The sequence below is a fragment of the Equus quagga genome, chromosome 5, assembly GCF_021613505.1.
Source record: "Equus quagga isolate Etosha38 chromosome 5, UCLA_HA_Equagga_1.0, whole genome shotgun sequence".
Taxonomy (NCBI): domain Eukaryota; kingdom Metazoa; phylum Chordata; class Mammalia; order Perissodactyla; family Equidae; genus Equus; species Equus quagga.
Window position 1 is genome coordinate 24,622,775 of NC_060271.1, and position 16,834 is coordinate 24,639,608.

Genomic DNA, 16,834 nt, shown 5'->3' on the forward strand with positions numbered 1-16,834 from the left:
AAGAAACCAGCCCATTCTTAAAAACTGCATGCAGAATGTGGTCTTGTCAAGGAGTGCACAGGGAGAGCACCCAGGAATATTCTCCTGGGTGGGCTGGTGCCAAAGGATGCTGTTCATGGCAATCAGCCTGATAGCAGTGATGAGGGTCCACTCATCTTTTTTTTTTTTCTTTTTCAAAGATTGGCACCTAAGCTAACAATTGATGCCAACTTTTTCTTCTTCTCCCCAAAGCCCCCCCCAGTACATACTTGTATATTCTAGTTATGGGTGCCTCTGGCTGTGCTATGTGAGACGCTGCCTCAGCATGGCCTGACGAGCATTGCCATGTCCACACCCAGGATCCGAACCAGTGAAACCCTCGAACTTAACCACTCGGCCACGGGGCTGGCCCCAGGGTCCACTTATCTTAACCTGGGCCTCAGTTGGCCTATGCCTGGCTCTCTGCTCTCCTTGCCTTTTGCCTTCTTCGTGAACCGTACCGATTTCCTATTTAAACACCTCAGTGGTGCCCCCTCTTCCCTGATCTTGCCCAAATTCCTGAACCTGGCACACAGGCTCTTGGTGATTGGGGCCCAGCTTCACTGCCTCCCACCACCCTCCTGTGCACCTGCATTGCCAGGTGAACCACTTTGTTACTAAATGAAGTTGTTAAACTTCTGCCTGCCCTTTGGGTCATAAGGCCCTTCCAGATGTCCACCCCTATCCTCTTGAAGGGGACAGGGCCTCCTCTATGCTCCCACAGCACTGGCGACCTTTATCTAAAAACACCTTTCTCCCTCTCTAGCCCATGAGCCCTCAGGGGCAGGGGCAACTTTTGTTGAGAGAAATCATCTCTGATGCTCCTATGTATATGAGCATCATGACAACTTTGCCAAGGGGCCCACTCAGGAGGCTGAAGTGACTCTGCTAGCGTCCTGAGCCTGTGGGACTGCTGTAAATCAGGAGGGCACTCTGCAAGATGCAGGATACCAGTGCACGGCCACAGAGCTTTGCAGCATATCCGGCCAAACCAGTGACGCCAGAAGCACCAGATGACCACGAAGGTCAGGAGAGAAACAAGTAAGGCAATAGACTCTTTAATGTGGTTTAAAATACATCAGAATCAAGTCCCTGGCTGTTGTGATTACCAAAAGGAGACAAAAAAGCTGTCAGCACAGCTTCAAACAGTTCTGGGTGACCAGATGGGGCCATCAGGGAAGCAGTTACAGGAACAGAAGGCAGCACCCCTCCCCCAGGCAGGTGCCTGGCTGTCCCTGGGGTGACCACCTGTATTCTGTGCAAGGTGAGAGGGCTGGAGCAGCAGCTGGAGGATCAGCTCAGCAGGCCATGGCCCTCCCCCCTAGACACCAGGGCGGCTCCACTGGCCTCTTGGTCAGCTCTCAGCAGGGCCACCAAGATGTCAGTGGAGGAGGGTAAATAACCATCTTTGCAGACATAACATTCTCTTACAAAAAGTGCCTGAGCTCAGCCCATGGTCCAAAAACCTCATGGAAAACAAACCAAAACAGAAAGTGCTGCTGACACCTCTCAGAATCTGGTGTACACAAGGCTCTGAGCTGGACAAGGTCCTGAACACAGATTACTGTCAGCAGAGCCAAGGGCTCTGGGCTGTGAGCCTCACCTGTTGTGGTCCGCTGGAGGAAAGCTAGCAATCTAAGAAACCAACACAGCTCTTGGTCCTAAAACTGAGGTCATGTGCATGGGACCCACCCCAGTAAGGAAGGCACTGGCCTTCATTCATAGACAGGCCGCCTCCTCTGCACCTGGCCCAGGCTCCTGGCTGGTGTGGGCAGCACCCAGGTACCTGGGTTGACTTTGGAAAGCAGAACAAGCAGACCAGCTGTAGTGACTGGTAAGATTTGGTCAATGGAGAGGAAGAGGAAGAATAGGATCCCCATCTACAGCCCAGCCCGGATGCCTAGAGATGGCTGGAGCTGAGGGCGAACATTCTACCCTGCCTAGGGCCAGTATTTCTGACCTGGGAAGCCCAGCTGGGGCCACCTTGCTCAGTGCAGCAACACAGTAGCTAGACTCGGCCTCAGAGGGCTGCTGTGCTGTGCAGCTGTGACTTCACCACCACACTGGGCTCCAGTAGCTCCCCACCCCCACTCCATGGGCTTTAAGAGGTAGCTGAAGCGAGGCAGGCAACTGGGGCCACTGCAGGCCTTCCCACTCTCTTTAAAGGGGGCAGACAGAAGCTTCTGCCTCTTCCCTGTGTTTCCATAGTCCAGCAAACCCCGTTTAGGTTTGGCAGCTCTTTTGTACCTCAGCTGGGCACCGGGGCTGGGGGAGGGAGAAGGCCTTGCTGGAGCCTGAAGAGGCACGGTCAGGGCCTATTCCAGACACAGGCATTTCAGGCGGGAAGACAAGACCTTAGGAAACACTTCTCCATGGGAGAGCAGTATCTCAGCCAGGGATGGCAAACGGGCCTCAACACTTCCACCAGCTGCTGGGGGCATCTTGAGAAACAAGGACATACCAGGATTAGCAGGAAACGCTCTGAAGCAGGTTAGTGCACTACGGTGAGGGCAGAGAGCTGACGGTGTGCCATTTGCCATCTGTGGTCTAAGTCATAACATGATTCAGGAGTACTTAACACTCTTCATGAACCTATTTACCTGAGGGACTAGGTTACGGGCTGAAAGAGCAGGCCGGTTGTGGAAGATGAAGGGACTGTAGGAGAATGAACCAACTTCAAGGAAATACAGCAAGAAGCAAAAACTCAACCATCATCATCTTGGGCTGTGGCCCCCTCAGTGGCAATGAAGCTGAGGCCCGGCTGCAGATGGGGCACAGTACCCCAAGCTCAACAGAGCCCTACTTCCCGACCCAAGACTCGAAAGTTGCTCTCTAAGAAGACTAGCTAATCCCCTGGCAAGTTTGCAACTAGAACTTTCAGAGTAGAGAGTAGCATGTATAAGGGGAGGGCAGAGGTGGGGTGGGAGTAGGTTGTTGGCGAAGAGACACAAATATCTGCAGCCACCTTGTGGATTTCTGGGGCTCAGTCAATTGTTGAATCTCATTCTTATCCCTTAGCTGTCAGGGGAGAGGTGGGGGCTCCCACACAGGAAGAAGGGGGATGTCACGGAGGACATACCGCGGTTCCGGGGCAACGGATCCAGGCAAATCTCAAGCATTGCACATTGGGGGTGGGAAGGGTGGGGGCCGGAAGCAGAAACAGACTCCTAATGCCAAGGGGGCAGTTGGGCGTGGGGCCCAGGAACTGCCACATGGAGACAGTGGTGAGGGGAATCAGCGGTGGCCTCCCAGGATTGGAATCCATAGGCAAGCTTGTGGCAAAGCCATCAGAAGCCTGTTCCTTTCTCTTACTACAAACAATCTGATTTTATCAAACAGGAAACCTCAGCACCAACATGGCAAAGGTGCCAGGTGGGGTAGTGGGGCAGAGGAAACAGGCACCACTGCTACAGCACCCCAATCCTTCCTCAGAAGACCCTCAACACAAACACTGTCATGTGCAAAAAAAACAACCTTCAGAAAGAATCCTTTGGGTGATCTCTCGTCAATCATTTGTGCAGGCTAGAGAGGCACCTGTGAATGATAAGGCTACTGAGAAGCATCACTGGCCTGGTCCTGGCATCACCAGAGGGCAGGGGAAGCGGTGCCCGAGGGGCTCCCTACCAGCACACCATCCCACATGGAAACATTCTCCACGGCCCTTGTCCTAGGCAGGACAGCAGCTCAACCACCAGCTCCGAGCGCCCCGCCGATGCTTCACCTGGGGACCCCTTCGCCAGGCCGAAAGCAGCAAAGGAGCTTCCAGGGGAGCGAGGAGAGACAGCGCTGCCCCAGTCCCCCAAACAAGAGAAACACAGTTGAGGCCTGGGGGTGTCACTTGTCATGAGTCCTGAAAGGCAGGGCGGGAGGGGTCTGAGCCTCAAATCAGGCAGGGAAATGCTCAAGTCACTTGTCCTGCCAGCTCACTGCGACAGCAGCTACAGATGACAGCTCCTCTTTAAAACTCTTCAGCTCACAGAAGAGCCACAGACTTCATCCATACACACCTCCACCTCCAGTGCAAGCCCATTTTACACTCAGAGATATAAATGTATGAGCCTTTGCACATATGCCATATGTATGTAAAACTGACCCACAAAATCCAAAACTGCGAAGTGTCAGATGCCAGCCAGGTCAGAGCACCTGGGCCTAAGCACTGGACTGCTTGGCGGTGGGAGGCTTGCATGGGTCAGGCCTGGCTGGGCTGCTTGCTCCCTTCCCAGCATGCCCCCAGCGCCAGGCTCCCTAGGCAGTGGCAGAGGTGGGCTCCTGGGGCCCTGTGTGGCCTGATACTTCTGTGCTCGGTGCTCCAGGGCAGCAAGGAGCTTCTGTGGCCCTTGGGGAGCTGGGTGCTTGGGCCCCAGGCCCCTCGCCACGCTGCTCCTTGGAGGCAGTGGCAGCCTCTGGCCTTCGCTCAGGGTCGCCATCAGTGAGGGGGCCTGGGCCACCAGCACTCAGGTCCTGTACCCTCTTGTTCAGGTCATTGCGCTCTGTCTGCAGCGCCCGGCACAGCTTCTCCAGCCGCTGGATTTTCACCTGCAGGCCCTCCAGCTCTTTGTCCCGGAGTGTTTTCTAGAGAAAGAAATGGGGCCTTCAGTGCCATGCTGTCAAGCCCCCAGCCAACAAGGCCAACTGGTAGAAAAGATTCACACTGGAACAATACTGGGAGCAGACTAGAGTCAAAGGCTGGCCCCTTTCTAGTAAACAGCCCAGTTTACACCAAGACCTGGCTGTTACTCGGGGGCAGTGTGGTGCAGAGAAGGAGCACGGCTTGGAGAAAACGTATTCCTCCACGTATCTACCAGATGACCTTGGAGACGTACTTGGCTTTTAAGCCTACCTCATCTGTTAAACTGGACTACTATCAACCTCACAGATCTCAAAAGGAGGTTCAATGAATTGGTTTATCTAAAACATTCAGCAGGGTCTGGCATGCAGCTGCTCCAGCAGACTGACTTTTTTCTCCTATATCTCAGGCCATGAAGTTACATTATCTGGGCTGCTCTGCATACAAACTACGTGTATTACTGGCACCCCTTGGTTTTCCTGCTCCTTTATGCCTTTCTTCCATTTCCTCTCCCTGCTTCCACTGCAGACCTATCACTGGGCTCCCCACCTCCCGTGGGGAGACAGCTGGCAGTGCCTTTGGACTCAGACAGATGTGCACGTGAACGCCAGCTCCCCTTCATGCTCGCCGCATCACTTACTGGGAGAACATCTAGGAAACGGCTCAATACTCATACCCGCACCCCTCCCCCGATCCTGGCCGCAGACCACACTCAGCCCACCTCCTCAGCCATCTCAAGCAGGGCCTTGTTGCTGCTCTCCCACCGGGACCGGTACATGGTGGTTTCTTTTTCCAGCTTCTTGATCTTCTTAGTCATCTGGGTTATGTGACAGACAGAATGAAGTGGTCAGGGGGCCAGGCTCTCTGTGCATCTGTGTCTCCAAGGTGGGGAAAGGTCCCAAGGGAGCAAGGTATTACAGGGCACAGTCAGGGCCTTCTGTACGACCTCAGGACGTCTCAAGTTAAATGCTCACCCCCAATAACAGGAAATGACAAGACTGCCCCTTCTCTAGGACAAGTGTGAGGGTGTACAATCCACTGACAGTTCCTTGAGAAGGGGGAAGGCTGTGATCCCTCCTACAGCCCCACCCTTGGTACCAACCACAGTGTTACTGTAAATGGCTCCCCAGGAGGCACCCCAGGGATGGCGGCTTCCTGAATGCAGGCCCAGTGTCGAAGTCTGAATGAAGCAGCTTGTGCCCCAGCAGCCTCACCCAGCCTGGATCAGTTACCTTTTCCATCTCCTGCTTGAATGTAGTGAACACCTCACTGCTTTTGGAAAGAGTGTTCTGGAACTCCTCAAACTTCTCCGTGTAGAGGGCAAGCTGAGGAAGAAAGAAGAGAACAGATAAGACTGGGTTTCTCTGGAGGGCACTTCTGGTCAATACACTCAGACACAGCTTTGACTCAAAAATTCTATTGAGATACCATTTAAAAAGAAAAAACGAAACAAAAACTACGTATTGGAAGGATATAACCCAAAATGTTAAGCATGGAGAGTAGCATTTGGGATGACTTATATTTTGCCTTTATGTTTGTTTTCAAACTTTTCTTCCAGAATTAAGTATAATTTACGTAGCTAACGACAACTGTTCTGTCCCCACCTCCTCAAAAGCAGCCCAACACTTCCGTCTAGGAATGAAGTCCTTCGAGCTCACCTAGCCACCTGGTCACCACCACACAGGTGCTGGGAGGGTCCAGAGAGAACAAAGGCTCAGCAAAGTCACACAGCAGTCAAGGTGGTCCTAGAATGAGGGTGCCATTTCCTCCCCCCAGGATGGGGCCCAGAGAGGGGACCTTGGAGGCACAGGGTCAGGATACACGTCTCACCTGCTGTTTCAGGTGGGTCTCCTGCTGCTTCATCAGCTCGCACATCCTCTGGGACTCCACTGCCTCTTTGAGGAGCTATTTCCAAGATAGGAGGCCAGACCCCGTCAGAAGCCCCTAGGGGCTGTGTGGCTTTTTTTTTGCACCAGAACCCACTGAGGCTTCCTGCTCTCACACTGCTGTCTGAGGAAGCACTGTCCTGGTCGGGCCAGGCAGCAACCTCTCCCAGGCAAACTTGGCTATGAGCTGAGCCAGAACCCCACCTACCTCCTCCCAGACCCTCTATCCCCGGGGCTTGAGCCTCACAAAATCCTTCTCCCGCTGGTGCCTCTCCTCTGCCTCTTTCAGCATCTCCTGGGCCTGCTGGAGCTTGGCATCCACCAGCTGCTGCTGCAGGTCCTTGTGTTTGAAGACTTTGTCGATATGCTGCGGGAAAGCACAGTGGGAGGGGGCCGCCTGTCAGGAGCTTCCTTTCTCAGGGAGGCCCAGTGGCTGCAGGGATGTCCTGTCTGCAGAGATCAGGCCTCCTGCCCAGCCTCCCATCTGAATTTGACAGGCGGGACTCCCACGTGAACCCTAAGTCCCTGGAAGGTCTATTTCCTGACCTCAGCTTGTTCCTCTCCCACTGAGTCAGTCTGGGGTGAGCACAGGGGTTTATGGATAAAATGAGCTCCCAGGAAGCCAGGTAACAAATACATTCAAACCTCCAGCCCCAAGAGAACACTCCACTGGGTTGACAACCCTCACTTCTGTAGCCCCCAACTCCCCTGTAAAAGGGAAGAAAGGGCAAAAATGACATGTCTACCAAGATGACAGCTTTGCTTGGTCGGCAGAGAGCTGCCCTAAGGCGAGGATGGGACGTGTGCATCTGGAGGAAAGGCTGTCCTAAGTGAGAGCAGGGATGGAGAGGGCGATGCACCCAAGCGCTACTTCCACGGGAACATCAACTGAAACAAGGAACGCGGCAGCTTTACGTGTTCTTTGGATATGGAAGGGAAGGTGGCTTGGGGACGGGTCCAGTGTGGGACATGATGAATTTTAGTCGCCTGAGATCTACGCTGCAGAGGCTCAGACGGGGCGGGACGGGAGTGCCTGAATCTGATTGGGGATGGGCGTCAGTGGGGAGCAGCAGGGCCTGGTGGACCCGCCCTCCCACCCCTAAAGGTCTTATCTGAGGGGGAAAGAGGGGGCAGCAAGAGGGTCCGCAGCACCCTGAAGTAGGTGCCGCGCTCTGCGGTGGCTCAGGAAGCTTGCATGTCTTGCAGTGCTGAGGGACAAGAACCAAACCAACTCCTCAAACCAAAGGAATCACACGCAGCCTTGCTCCCAGAAGATGAAATACAGGAAAAGGGGAGAGTCGGGGAGGCCCCTCTAGGCCATGCACACACATGATCGCCACAATGGACTGTGAGCCCAAAAGAGCAGGGTCTCGCCCATCCCACCCACCACCACAAACCCAGGGGCTAGGAAGGGGCCTGGTCCAGCCCTGTCAGGTAGATGCCAGTCTACCTTTTCACGAGGAAAGAGGTCCAGAACAGACAAGTGACTGGCGTGGGGGGACCAAAAGACAGGGATTCAAGTGCTGGGTAGCAGCCAACACGAGCTAAGGCAGTGACATCCTGCCCTTTCAGGTGGCATGGGCAGCAGAGAAGCAAGGAATCAGAGGACACAGATCCTGGAGTCAATCACTGACTACAGGTCCAGCTCCTCCCCTGAGATGCCAAATCCTCAAAAACTGAAAACTCAAATTGTCATAAGCTGGAGACAAACCTGACGGGTACCACTATAAGGCTATTTATAATCCAGGTGAGCATTCACAAGTTTAACTGCATAAATACTGACGTGTCTGATTTGGAAGTGCTGCCATAGGGCCCTGCTGGGGCTTGCAATACACAGTATGTATACCTATCTCCATTCTCAAACTTGGATAGTTCTAAAGATATCTGGCCCTACCATCTGGGACAGGGCGCTGTGGACCTGTGGTTGTACAGCCATAGGCAAGTGTCTTTTCACCTCAGTGCCTCGTCTATATGAGGATGCATGACATTACTCCCCTCCTAAGGAAGGAGGAAGAACGGGAGAATGGGACGAAGCCTGAAAAGTGTTGTCCCGGCATCGAGCACACACCCAGAGCCCCGCAATTCCCCGGCTGGGACGGCTGTCGATGACACCCTACCTCCTCTCGCAGCTCATACTGCTCAATCAGCTTCTTGAGCCTCTCAGCCAGCTCCATGTTCTCCTGGCGCAGCTTGGAATTACGCTCATTGTGCTGTTCCATCTGCAGCTGAATGTCATTCAGCGTCACCTGGAAGTGCGAGGTCACCTCCTTGCGTTTCTCCTCCTCCTCGCGGGCCCGCTGCACGCCTTCTTCCTGGGCAGAGAAGTCGGCCCCAGCTCCATCATCCACTGCTCCCCGGCCAGCCTCACCAGGCTCCCCCAGCTAGTCCAGGCATGGTCTCTATCAACAGCCTTCCCTGCTCTCAACGGAGGAGAAGCCAGGCTCCACGATCCTGTGCATGGGGGCTCCTAATGGCCTCCTTGGTATCTCAGATGGCACCCAGTAAGAGGTTCTCTCTCTAGAAAAATGCGGGCCTGCGTGGAAGTGCCATTCTAAAGCAACCTGGATCTCCTGAAGCCTTTTCTTCCAGATTTCAGATTAAGGAGTCTTGTTTTAATGTGCTTTCATCCCTGTGCTCTGCACCCTGCTCCCCAACCAAGCAGTTAAAATTCACTGATGCCCAGGGATGGCAAGGATGCACAGAAGCAGGCACTCAGCCACTGCTGATGGGAGGCCATGTAGCATCTCATTTTGCAATCTGGCAAAATCTATTAAATTTTAAAATTTGCTTACTTTTTGATTCATTCATTTCACTTCTGAGATTTATCCTGTGGATAAATTCTATATAATTAGCCAGGGATATATATAAAAAGAATTTTCACTGTAGCACTATATATGTAAAAGTGAAAAACTGGAAACAACCCAAAAATACCTTAACTAGGGCACTGACAAAATACAGCACATCCATATAACGATGCTGTTACAAAGAATGAGCTGGCCCTATAAACTGACAGGGAGGGAGAAGGCATCGTGTAAAATGAGAAAATGGGATGGGATATAAAACAAGACATGTATAATAATTTCATTTAAAAAGCTGTAGGTAAGATTTTATAAGCAGACAGGAAAGTTAGAAGGCTGTGCATAAATTACATGAGTGAGGTTACTCCTTGTGGGTGTGCCGGGCACTGGGGGTGAGGAGGGTGGGCACTAGCCCCTCTGCTTTGTCAGACCTTGTCACCTTTGAATCCCTTACATCTAACTGCATTAAATTTCTGATGTTTTAAGAGACAAACTGAAAATAAGCAATACCATATATTCACTGATCTAAACTTTGTAAGAAACATATAAAGGGTACGCGTACAAAAACCATCTGGAGGTCACGGCAGTGACCGGGCTCTGAGCAGTCCGACCCCACCCTCAGAGAAGCAGAAGGCAGGGAAAGGACCCCGACTGACCGCTCTGGGAGGAGAGCTGCTTGTCAGCGCTGGGCCCTGGCTCCCCGAGGACTCCGCTGAGCTGAGCACTCCTGACGCCCTGCCTCTTGGGTTCTCTCCGCACCTGAGTCTTCACCTCACCTAATGTAAGCAGCACACGCCAACCGGCTGCCAGCAGCTCTGAGGTAGGGCGTTAACGGGGAAATCCGTTTCTACACTGAAAGCCTGTGCTACATTTTAGGGGAGAGCCCAGCGAAGGTAAGTGGCAGTCAAAGGGAACCAGTCGTCCCTCCCAGGGGCCCGGCCGGCCTACCTTGAGAGAGCGGTTGTGGCGCTGCAGCTCGCGGCACAGGCTCTCCAGCTTGCTGCGGGCCAGGACGGCCTTGCTGTGCTCACCGCGCAGGTGGTCCTTCTCCTGGACCAGCTGGCTCTGCTTCTTCTGCAGGAGCTTCATCTGCTTCTGCGAGTTCCGGTGCTCCTCCAGCTGGGGATGGCGAGGACGGGTAAGCACCCCGAGGGGCTCTCCCCATGGGGATCTAGGGTCTCCTGAGCTGATCTGACCCGACCCTCTGTCCCGACTCAAGCCCTAACAGCAGAGGCTAGACACTGCAGGGGTGCTGCACACACTCCATCCTACTCCTCACAACAACCCCGTCTCCTCTCAAGGGCCTCATCTCAAGGCTATTGAAAGGGACACTCACACAGGACAAGCAGAGGTGCACAGCCAGCACACCCCAGTTTCTCTCCCAGCTCTCCGGACTCACACCATTACATTCCCCCAGCTCTCGGGACACGCACCCTCAGATGAGACCACCTGCAACCCCTCCTTGTACTCATCAACAGACCCCATCACTCCCTCCCACTGCTCCAAGACTTGACCACTGGCTCACCATTTTGCTCTTTAACATGACTCCTATTATCATCTGGGCATTTTTATCACCAACACTCTTCTGACTCCCTGGCTTCGCAGTCCTTAACCTCCTCAGACCCTGTCTTCTCCTCCCATGAGACTATACAACGCTGCACATTAGAATACGAGACAATTATGTAATGAAAAATTGTCTAGCGGCCAATTTAAAAAAGTAAAAAGAAACAGATGAAATTAGCTTTCATAGTATATTTAGGGCTAATCTTCTACAAAAACAAACGAACAAAAAAGTTTATTTAATCCAATACCCAAATATTATAAACTTTTTTTTTTTTGAGGGAGATTAGCCCTGAGCTAATATCTGCTACCAATCCTCCTCTTTTTGCTAAGGAAGATTGGCCCTGAGCTCACATCTGTGTCCCCCTTCCTCTATTTTATATGTGAGACGTCTGCCTCAGCATGGCTTGGTAAGTGGTGCATAGGTCCGCGCCTAGGATCCGAACTGGTGCACCCTGGGCTGCTCAAGTGGAGCGTGTGAACTTAACTGCTACACCACTGGGCGGATCCCCCAAATATAATTTCAACTGGAGTCAATATAAAAAGTTGAGATATTTTACATTGTTCCTTTTTCCCTTAGGTCTTTGAAATCCGATGTGTATCTTACACGTAGGGCACATCCAAATTCAGACTAGCCACATTTCAATTGACTAGTGGCTACTGTCCTGGACAGTGCAGGCCTAGACTTCGTCATCACCTGGAACTGCACTGACCTCCTTTGTCTCATCCCAAGCCAGGACCACCGCCACCTACCATTCTGGTTCAGTGCCTCCAACAGATTTGTCTGAGTCTCTTACTCTACGGGAAGTCCAGTCCAGTGACCCAACCATCCTTTCACTTTCTTCCAACCCTCCTGTGAATAATCACTTAGCTTCTTACCTGGCTTAGATTTCTTACACCCTCAACTCTCTTGCCCCCTTTTCTCAGCAAAATCCCAACCCTGGGCATCAACCTCCTGCTCACTCTGCACTGGCACTGAAGCGGCCCCGCTTGAAGAATCTCACTTTAAATTCATGACCCCCCCCTTTCAGGAAGACCCTGGTCTGCCTACTGCTCCTCCTACATTTCTCATGTTATTCATGCTCCTCTTCTAGACAGCTCTTCCATCCTCCTTTTCAGATCTCCTCCGCCCCAGCTAAAACTATCATTCCCACTTCCCTGAGAACACAGAAGCAGCCAGAGGCGCAGGGGCACAAGCTCCAGACCTGCCAGTCCCCTGCACCTGTCATCTCCTCCAGCCACGAGGACCCCTCTCTTTGTGCCCTGGACCTCACCTCCTCTCATTTCCTCTCCAACATCACTCCACTCTAGCAACTCACTTCCTCCTCTGGCATCACCAATCTTTCCCCAGCTGGATCATTCTGAAAGGGAGGAATCCTTTTCATATTCTTTCCTTAATTTAATCATTATAATAACCCCCATTAGGCAGGTATGATTTCCCCCATTTTACAGATGAGAAAAGTTCCTTACAGGAGAACTCCAGCTAATAAGTGTGGATGGAATGAAAGAATTTAAAAATAAGTCCTTAGGCAATGATCTTCAGTGGATGAACCTGTTAGTTCACATTCTGATGGGGAACTTGACAAGGGAGAGCCCTGGATGGCCCACTGGGACCCACTGAACAATCTTTCATCACTAAGAGTAGGCCACCCACATGCTGTTTCTCCTGAGATGCCACAGGAAGTTCCGAGCACCACCTATGAAAAATTCCTGTCCAAGAAGTGGACCCTGAATTGGCTCAAACTCCTAGAGCTAAGTGCTACTTCACTGACAGGAACTAAGAAGATAAGGGAGCAACTGAAATGCCACCACAAAGCTAGAAAGTGGGGCACCTACAGGACAAGTGATCAGTAAGTCAACGTCAAAGGAAAGAGAGGGGTCGTGAGAGGAAGACCATTTTGAAGTAAAAGGAAAAAACAGGCCTAACTACGCAATGTAATAAAAGGACCTCATTTGGACTCTGATGTGACCAAACTGAAATTTTTAAACAACTGGGGAAATTTGACTGCGGACTGGGTATTACAGAACACCAAGTGGTTGGCGTTAATTTTGTTAAGTGGCATGACGGCACTGTGCATTTTCATATTTTGGGAAGACGCATACTGAAGTGCACAGGGGTGAGGTGACATGCTACCCGGGACTTGGGCCAGGAGCTAGGGCTCTCCTACTGGAACGTGAAGTTTCCCCTCTTACTTTACCTCTCACCTCAAGAGGCTGGCTGGGACGTGACTCCCCCCCTTAACAGAAGGAGAAAAGGCTGAGAGAGCGGCTGAAAAGCAATGAAGCCAGCCACCTGCCCCTGTACCCGCAACCCCACACCAGGTGGCCTGCTGACTTTCCGAGGCAGGGACGGGGCGAGGAGAAGGGGGAGCACTGACCAGTTCAGCATACTTCTTGCACAGAGCTGCCAGCTTCTCCTCCGGGGTGCTCAGCGTGTTCAGCGTCTGCATCAGCAGCGTGATCTCCTTCCCTGCAAAGCACCAGGAGCAAAGGCGTGGACCTCCTTCTCGGGGGTCCTCCAGGCCTGGGCCCACACTCCTCCCCCCGAGGCAGCCCTCCCTTATCACACTTTCTATTTCTGCTTGTTGAACTGGCTGTCTTCCCTGCTAGACTGTGTGCTCCATGAGGGCTGGGACCAACTCATTTCTGCCTGTCACTGTAGCCCCAGCACTGCCCCTAGTGCCCACCACAGAGGACAGGCTCAGCAAACGCTTCTGAAATGAACGACTGAATCTCTGTGGGATCTCCTTGGTGAGCACCAGGGCTGGGAGGAAAAAAAAGTGCCTGCTCTACCAACAGGTGAAAGGAAGGTGTCCACCAATGAATGCACTGCTACTGTTTCAGTACAAAGAAGGCCCTTCTGAAAGAGGAAGGATGCAAAAAGGAAAAGGTCTCCTTAAGAACTACTAAACTCCTGTCAACGCACCTAGCCAAAGAGCGAGCTTTCAAATGAGTATACCTTCCAATATGTGATCCAAAGGTCAAAAAACAACAACAAAAACTACCCGCTTTAAATCCGAATGGAAGTAGGAGGTGGAGGAGTAGGGACTAAGACACGGGTATAACACCACCTAACTGATTCTTTCACACACATTCGCCCCCAGCCCCACTCCCGCCCCCGCCCAAGTGACCTTCCCCCACTGCCTGTGCCAGCGTCCCATTTTCCTGCTGTCAGCCGGAAAGCTGCCGAACACAGCACAACACCAGGCTCCTGAAGTGTCAACCCTGGGAGACTCCGAGATCAGTGTGCAGACTGGAAATTGCTGGCACACAAGCCAAATCCAACCCACAGAGTGATTTTGTTTGATTCCCAGCATATTAGTTGCCAACTGTTAAAAATCTAGAGATTTCACGTAACTCTAGATTTCTGTCTTTTCTTAAAAAAACAAGGCTGGCTACACTTCGCCTGTGGTTTTACATGCTATCAACTTGCTGGGACTAGGTGGCAGCCAATCCTTTAGATGAAGCAGGTACTCTCTTGGTGGTCACGGGGCACCCCCGCTAACTTGGCTTCTTTGAGTTTCCAACCCTGGTCTAGTCTGGTTCTTACTGTAGGGAAATGAACACTAAGGACCAGAGAGGAGAAAGGTCTTGCCCAAGGTCACAGAGCAGGTTAAAAACAGTGCTGGCTGGTACAGGAGCCCCTCAGGTCTCCTGCTCTCCATTTCCTCCAAGAGTGCAGCTTGGATTTCAGTTTCCACTTGCTCCCGAGGCCAGAAGCCCTTGTGCAGTGAACAACGTGCGCACTTCTATGTAATGGTCCCAAAACCCTGGCTTTGATTAAACTAGTGTGACACGCTGCCCTGAGAAGCAGGGTTTCCTCTGAATCCTGGCAGAACAGGCTAGCCCAAGGAATGTCAGGTCCAAACTCCTCCCCATCACCAGCCTCACAAGTAGCTGCCCTCTGCTCACCCAGACCCTTGGCTTTCTTCTTCTCCTGTGGCCTTCGGTGATCTCGGTCTCCAACCTCGTCACTTGCCCGGATCTCGTCTGTGCCTGGCTCCCCCTTGGAGGTCTCCTTCTCACCATTGACTACTGGGGTCTCTGGCTCAGGCTCTCCATTCCTCGAAGCGTAGGTACGGGACTTGTCTGCATCTTCAGGTTCAGCAGGCTCACCTTGTGCCCCGTCCTCACCTGGGCCCCCCTGACTGTTGTCCACACAGTATGTACTCAGGATGTCTTCCAACTGGCGGCTCAGCTCCTCAGAGACATCACGGAGGGCCCCAGACTGAGCAGTTTTGGCTTGTGCTCCTACAGTAGGAGAGGAGGAGCAGCAGAGTGAGAAATAGGATGGTTATACCAACGGTTGGGCTTTTTCAGGTCCAAACTTACTAGTTTGGGTTAGATATCACCTAACCTCTTTAAGCCTCAGTTTATTTACTTATAAAATGATATAATTATTTCTCACTGCTGCACAACCGTGTTTGCTTTTGGTATAAAAGAAACTGAGTAAGTAAAGCATCCGACATAGGCAAGGCGTGTAGGAGCTCAACGTCTAGCCCGTCCCCTTCTCCTCCCTGCAAAGTCACTTCTTGCTATTAAAAACGTTCCAGAAATGCCTCAAACATGAAGAGCAGTTACCCACTGGTGGGTGAGGTGTTTCTAACCCGGATTTGCTGCCTGAGCGTCTCATTTGACTGCTACCTGATTTAATCCTGTCGGAGCGTTCTCTCAAGAGAGTTCTGTTCCTCTGCTCAGGGTGGGGGGGCTCTAGCAACTCCCCAGGAAAGGGCGGGGATCGCACAGACTCGGCACTGTCCTCCTCCCATTCTGTATTTCCTCCTTCCTGGGTAAACAGTGGCCTTGGCCTCTAACTCCAGAAGCTAGGCTAGGGCATCACAACTCCTCCCCCGGCCCGCTGGAAAAGCAGAGCTGGCACACACCCTCAGTCTTCCCCGGAGCCTGCCTTGTGGAACCTTCAGCTTCTGTCGCAGGAGCCGCCTGGCTGGGCCTCCCCTGGGCTCCCTCCGGTCCTGCTTCCGGTTGCCCTGGGTTGCTTTTTGGGTTGGAAGCGTTGCCAGATTGCTTGGCAGCCCCATTCTTTTTGTCTTGGTTCTTCATTGTGGTTTGCAATGCTAGGTTAGGTAGCAGATCCTATAGAAACAAGCACACTTGCTCTTTTCCAGACTAAGAAATTCTTCGCAGCCTGGATCAGAAATCTCAACACTGGGCGCACAAAGCTTCTTAAAACAAACTGGCCGGCCTTCCCCGGAGGGAGCCAACGGTTCCCCCTGTCTCTGGCCGGTCATGGGAACCTGGTGCGCCCAAGCAGATTTTCGGGGCGCTGCTCCGGGAACGGGGAAGGAGAGGCCTCCTTTATCCTGAAACCGCTTCCCGGCACAACACGGCCCCCCACGCAGGCCGAGCGCGGGATAGGCTCAGGGCGGGAGACTGACGTGGCGGGCCGCTCGATTCCGGGTCCCTCCCCGCCCCCCAGGCCCCACGTGGGCCACCCCGCGCGCGTGCGCGCGCAGCCACCCACCCCCCCCCCCCCCCCCCCCCCCCCGCCGCGCGCCTAGCGCGCATGCGCAGAGGCCTCAGCCCTGCCCCCCGACCCGAGCCCTCGCGCAGAATCGGCATGATTCCCCGCACTGGCCGAAAGCGTTCAGGCCCACAGACCGTCTGATCATGTCGTCCCTCTAGCCGCCGTGGAACGCACCTCACCGCCGACGGCCCGACGGCTTCGCCCGCTCTGGCCTCGCAACGGAAACCTCGGGTAACCGCTGCCGGGCAGAGCCGCCTGCTCCCGCCGCAGCCAATCAATAACCGGCGCTCTCGCGAGGCTTGCTGGGAAAGATGAAACGAAGGCGGCCTCTGAGGCGGGTAAGTTGGGGAGGTGGGGGGGAGGGAAAGGACTACAAGTCCCTCCATGCACCGGGGCTGACCCCAACTCCCAAGATGCAATAGGAAAGGCTTTAGTCTAGGAGCTGGATACTCGTGAGGTCTGGAAGGAGCCAGTCATTCCGTACGAATGCACGTCAACCTCGTTTTTATCACGCAGACGC

At 53.1% G+C, this 16,834-nt stretch overlaps 1 protein-coding gene across 2 annotated transcripts; it reads right to left on the bottom strand.

Annotated features, from left to right (window-relative positions):
• Positions 1-1,060: 1,060 nt before the first annotated feature.
• TXLNA (taxilin alpha) lies at positions 1,061-16,618 on the bottom strand. 2 transcript variants are annotated; one of them, XM_046661504.1, is made up of 11 exons: positions 16,489-16,618; positions 15,713-15,923; positions 14,742-15,080; positions 13,208-13,299; positions 10,218-10,388; positions 8,589-8,783; positions 6,719-6,838; positions 6,416-6,490; positions 5,818-5,910; positions 5,307-5,402; positions 1,061-4,590 (listed from the first exon to the last, which is right to left on the bottom strand). In XM_046661504.1, exons 2-11 carry the CDS (start codon positions 15,888-15,890, stop codon positions 4,264-4,266), a joined length of 1,686 nt encoding a protein of 561 aa, XP_046517460.1. In that variant the 5' UTR covers positions 15,891-15,923; positions 16,489-16,618; the 3' UTR covers positions 1,061-4,263. The 2 variants fall into 2 exon arrangements, with proteins under 2 accessions (XP_046517460.1, XP_046517459.1); XM_046661503.1 differs by having other exon boundaries at positions 16,449-16,596.
• Between the last annotated feature and the right edge of the window lie 216 nt (positions 16,619-16,834).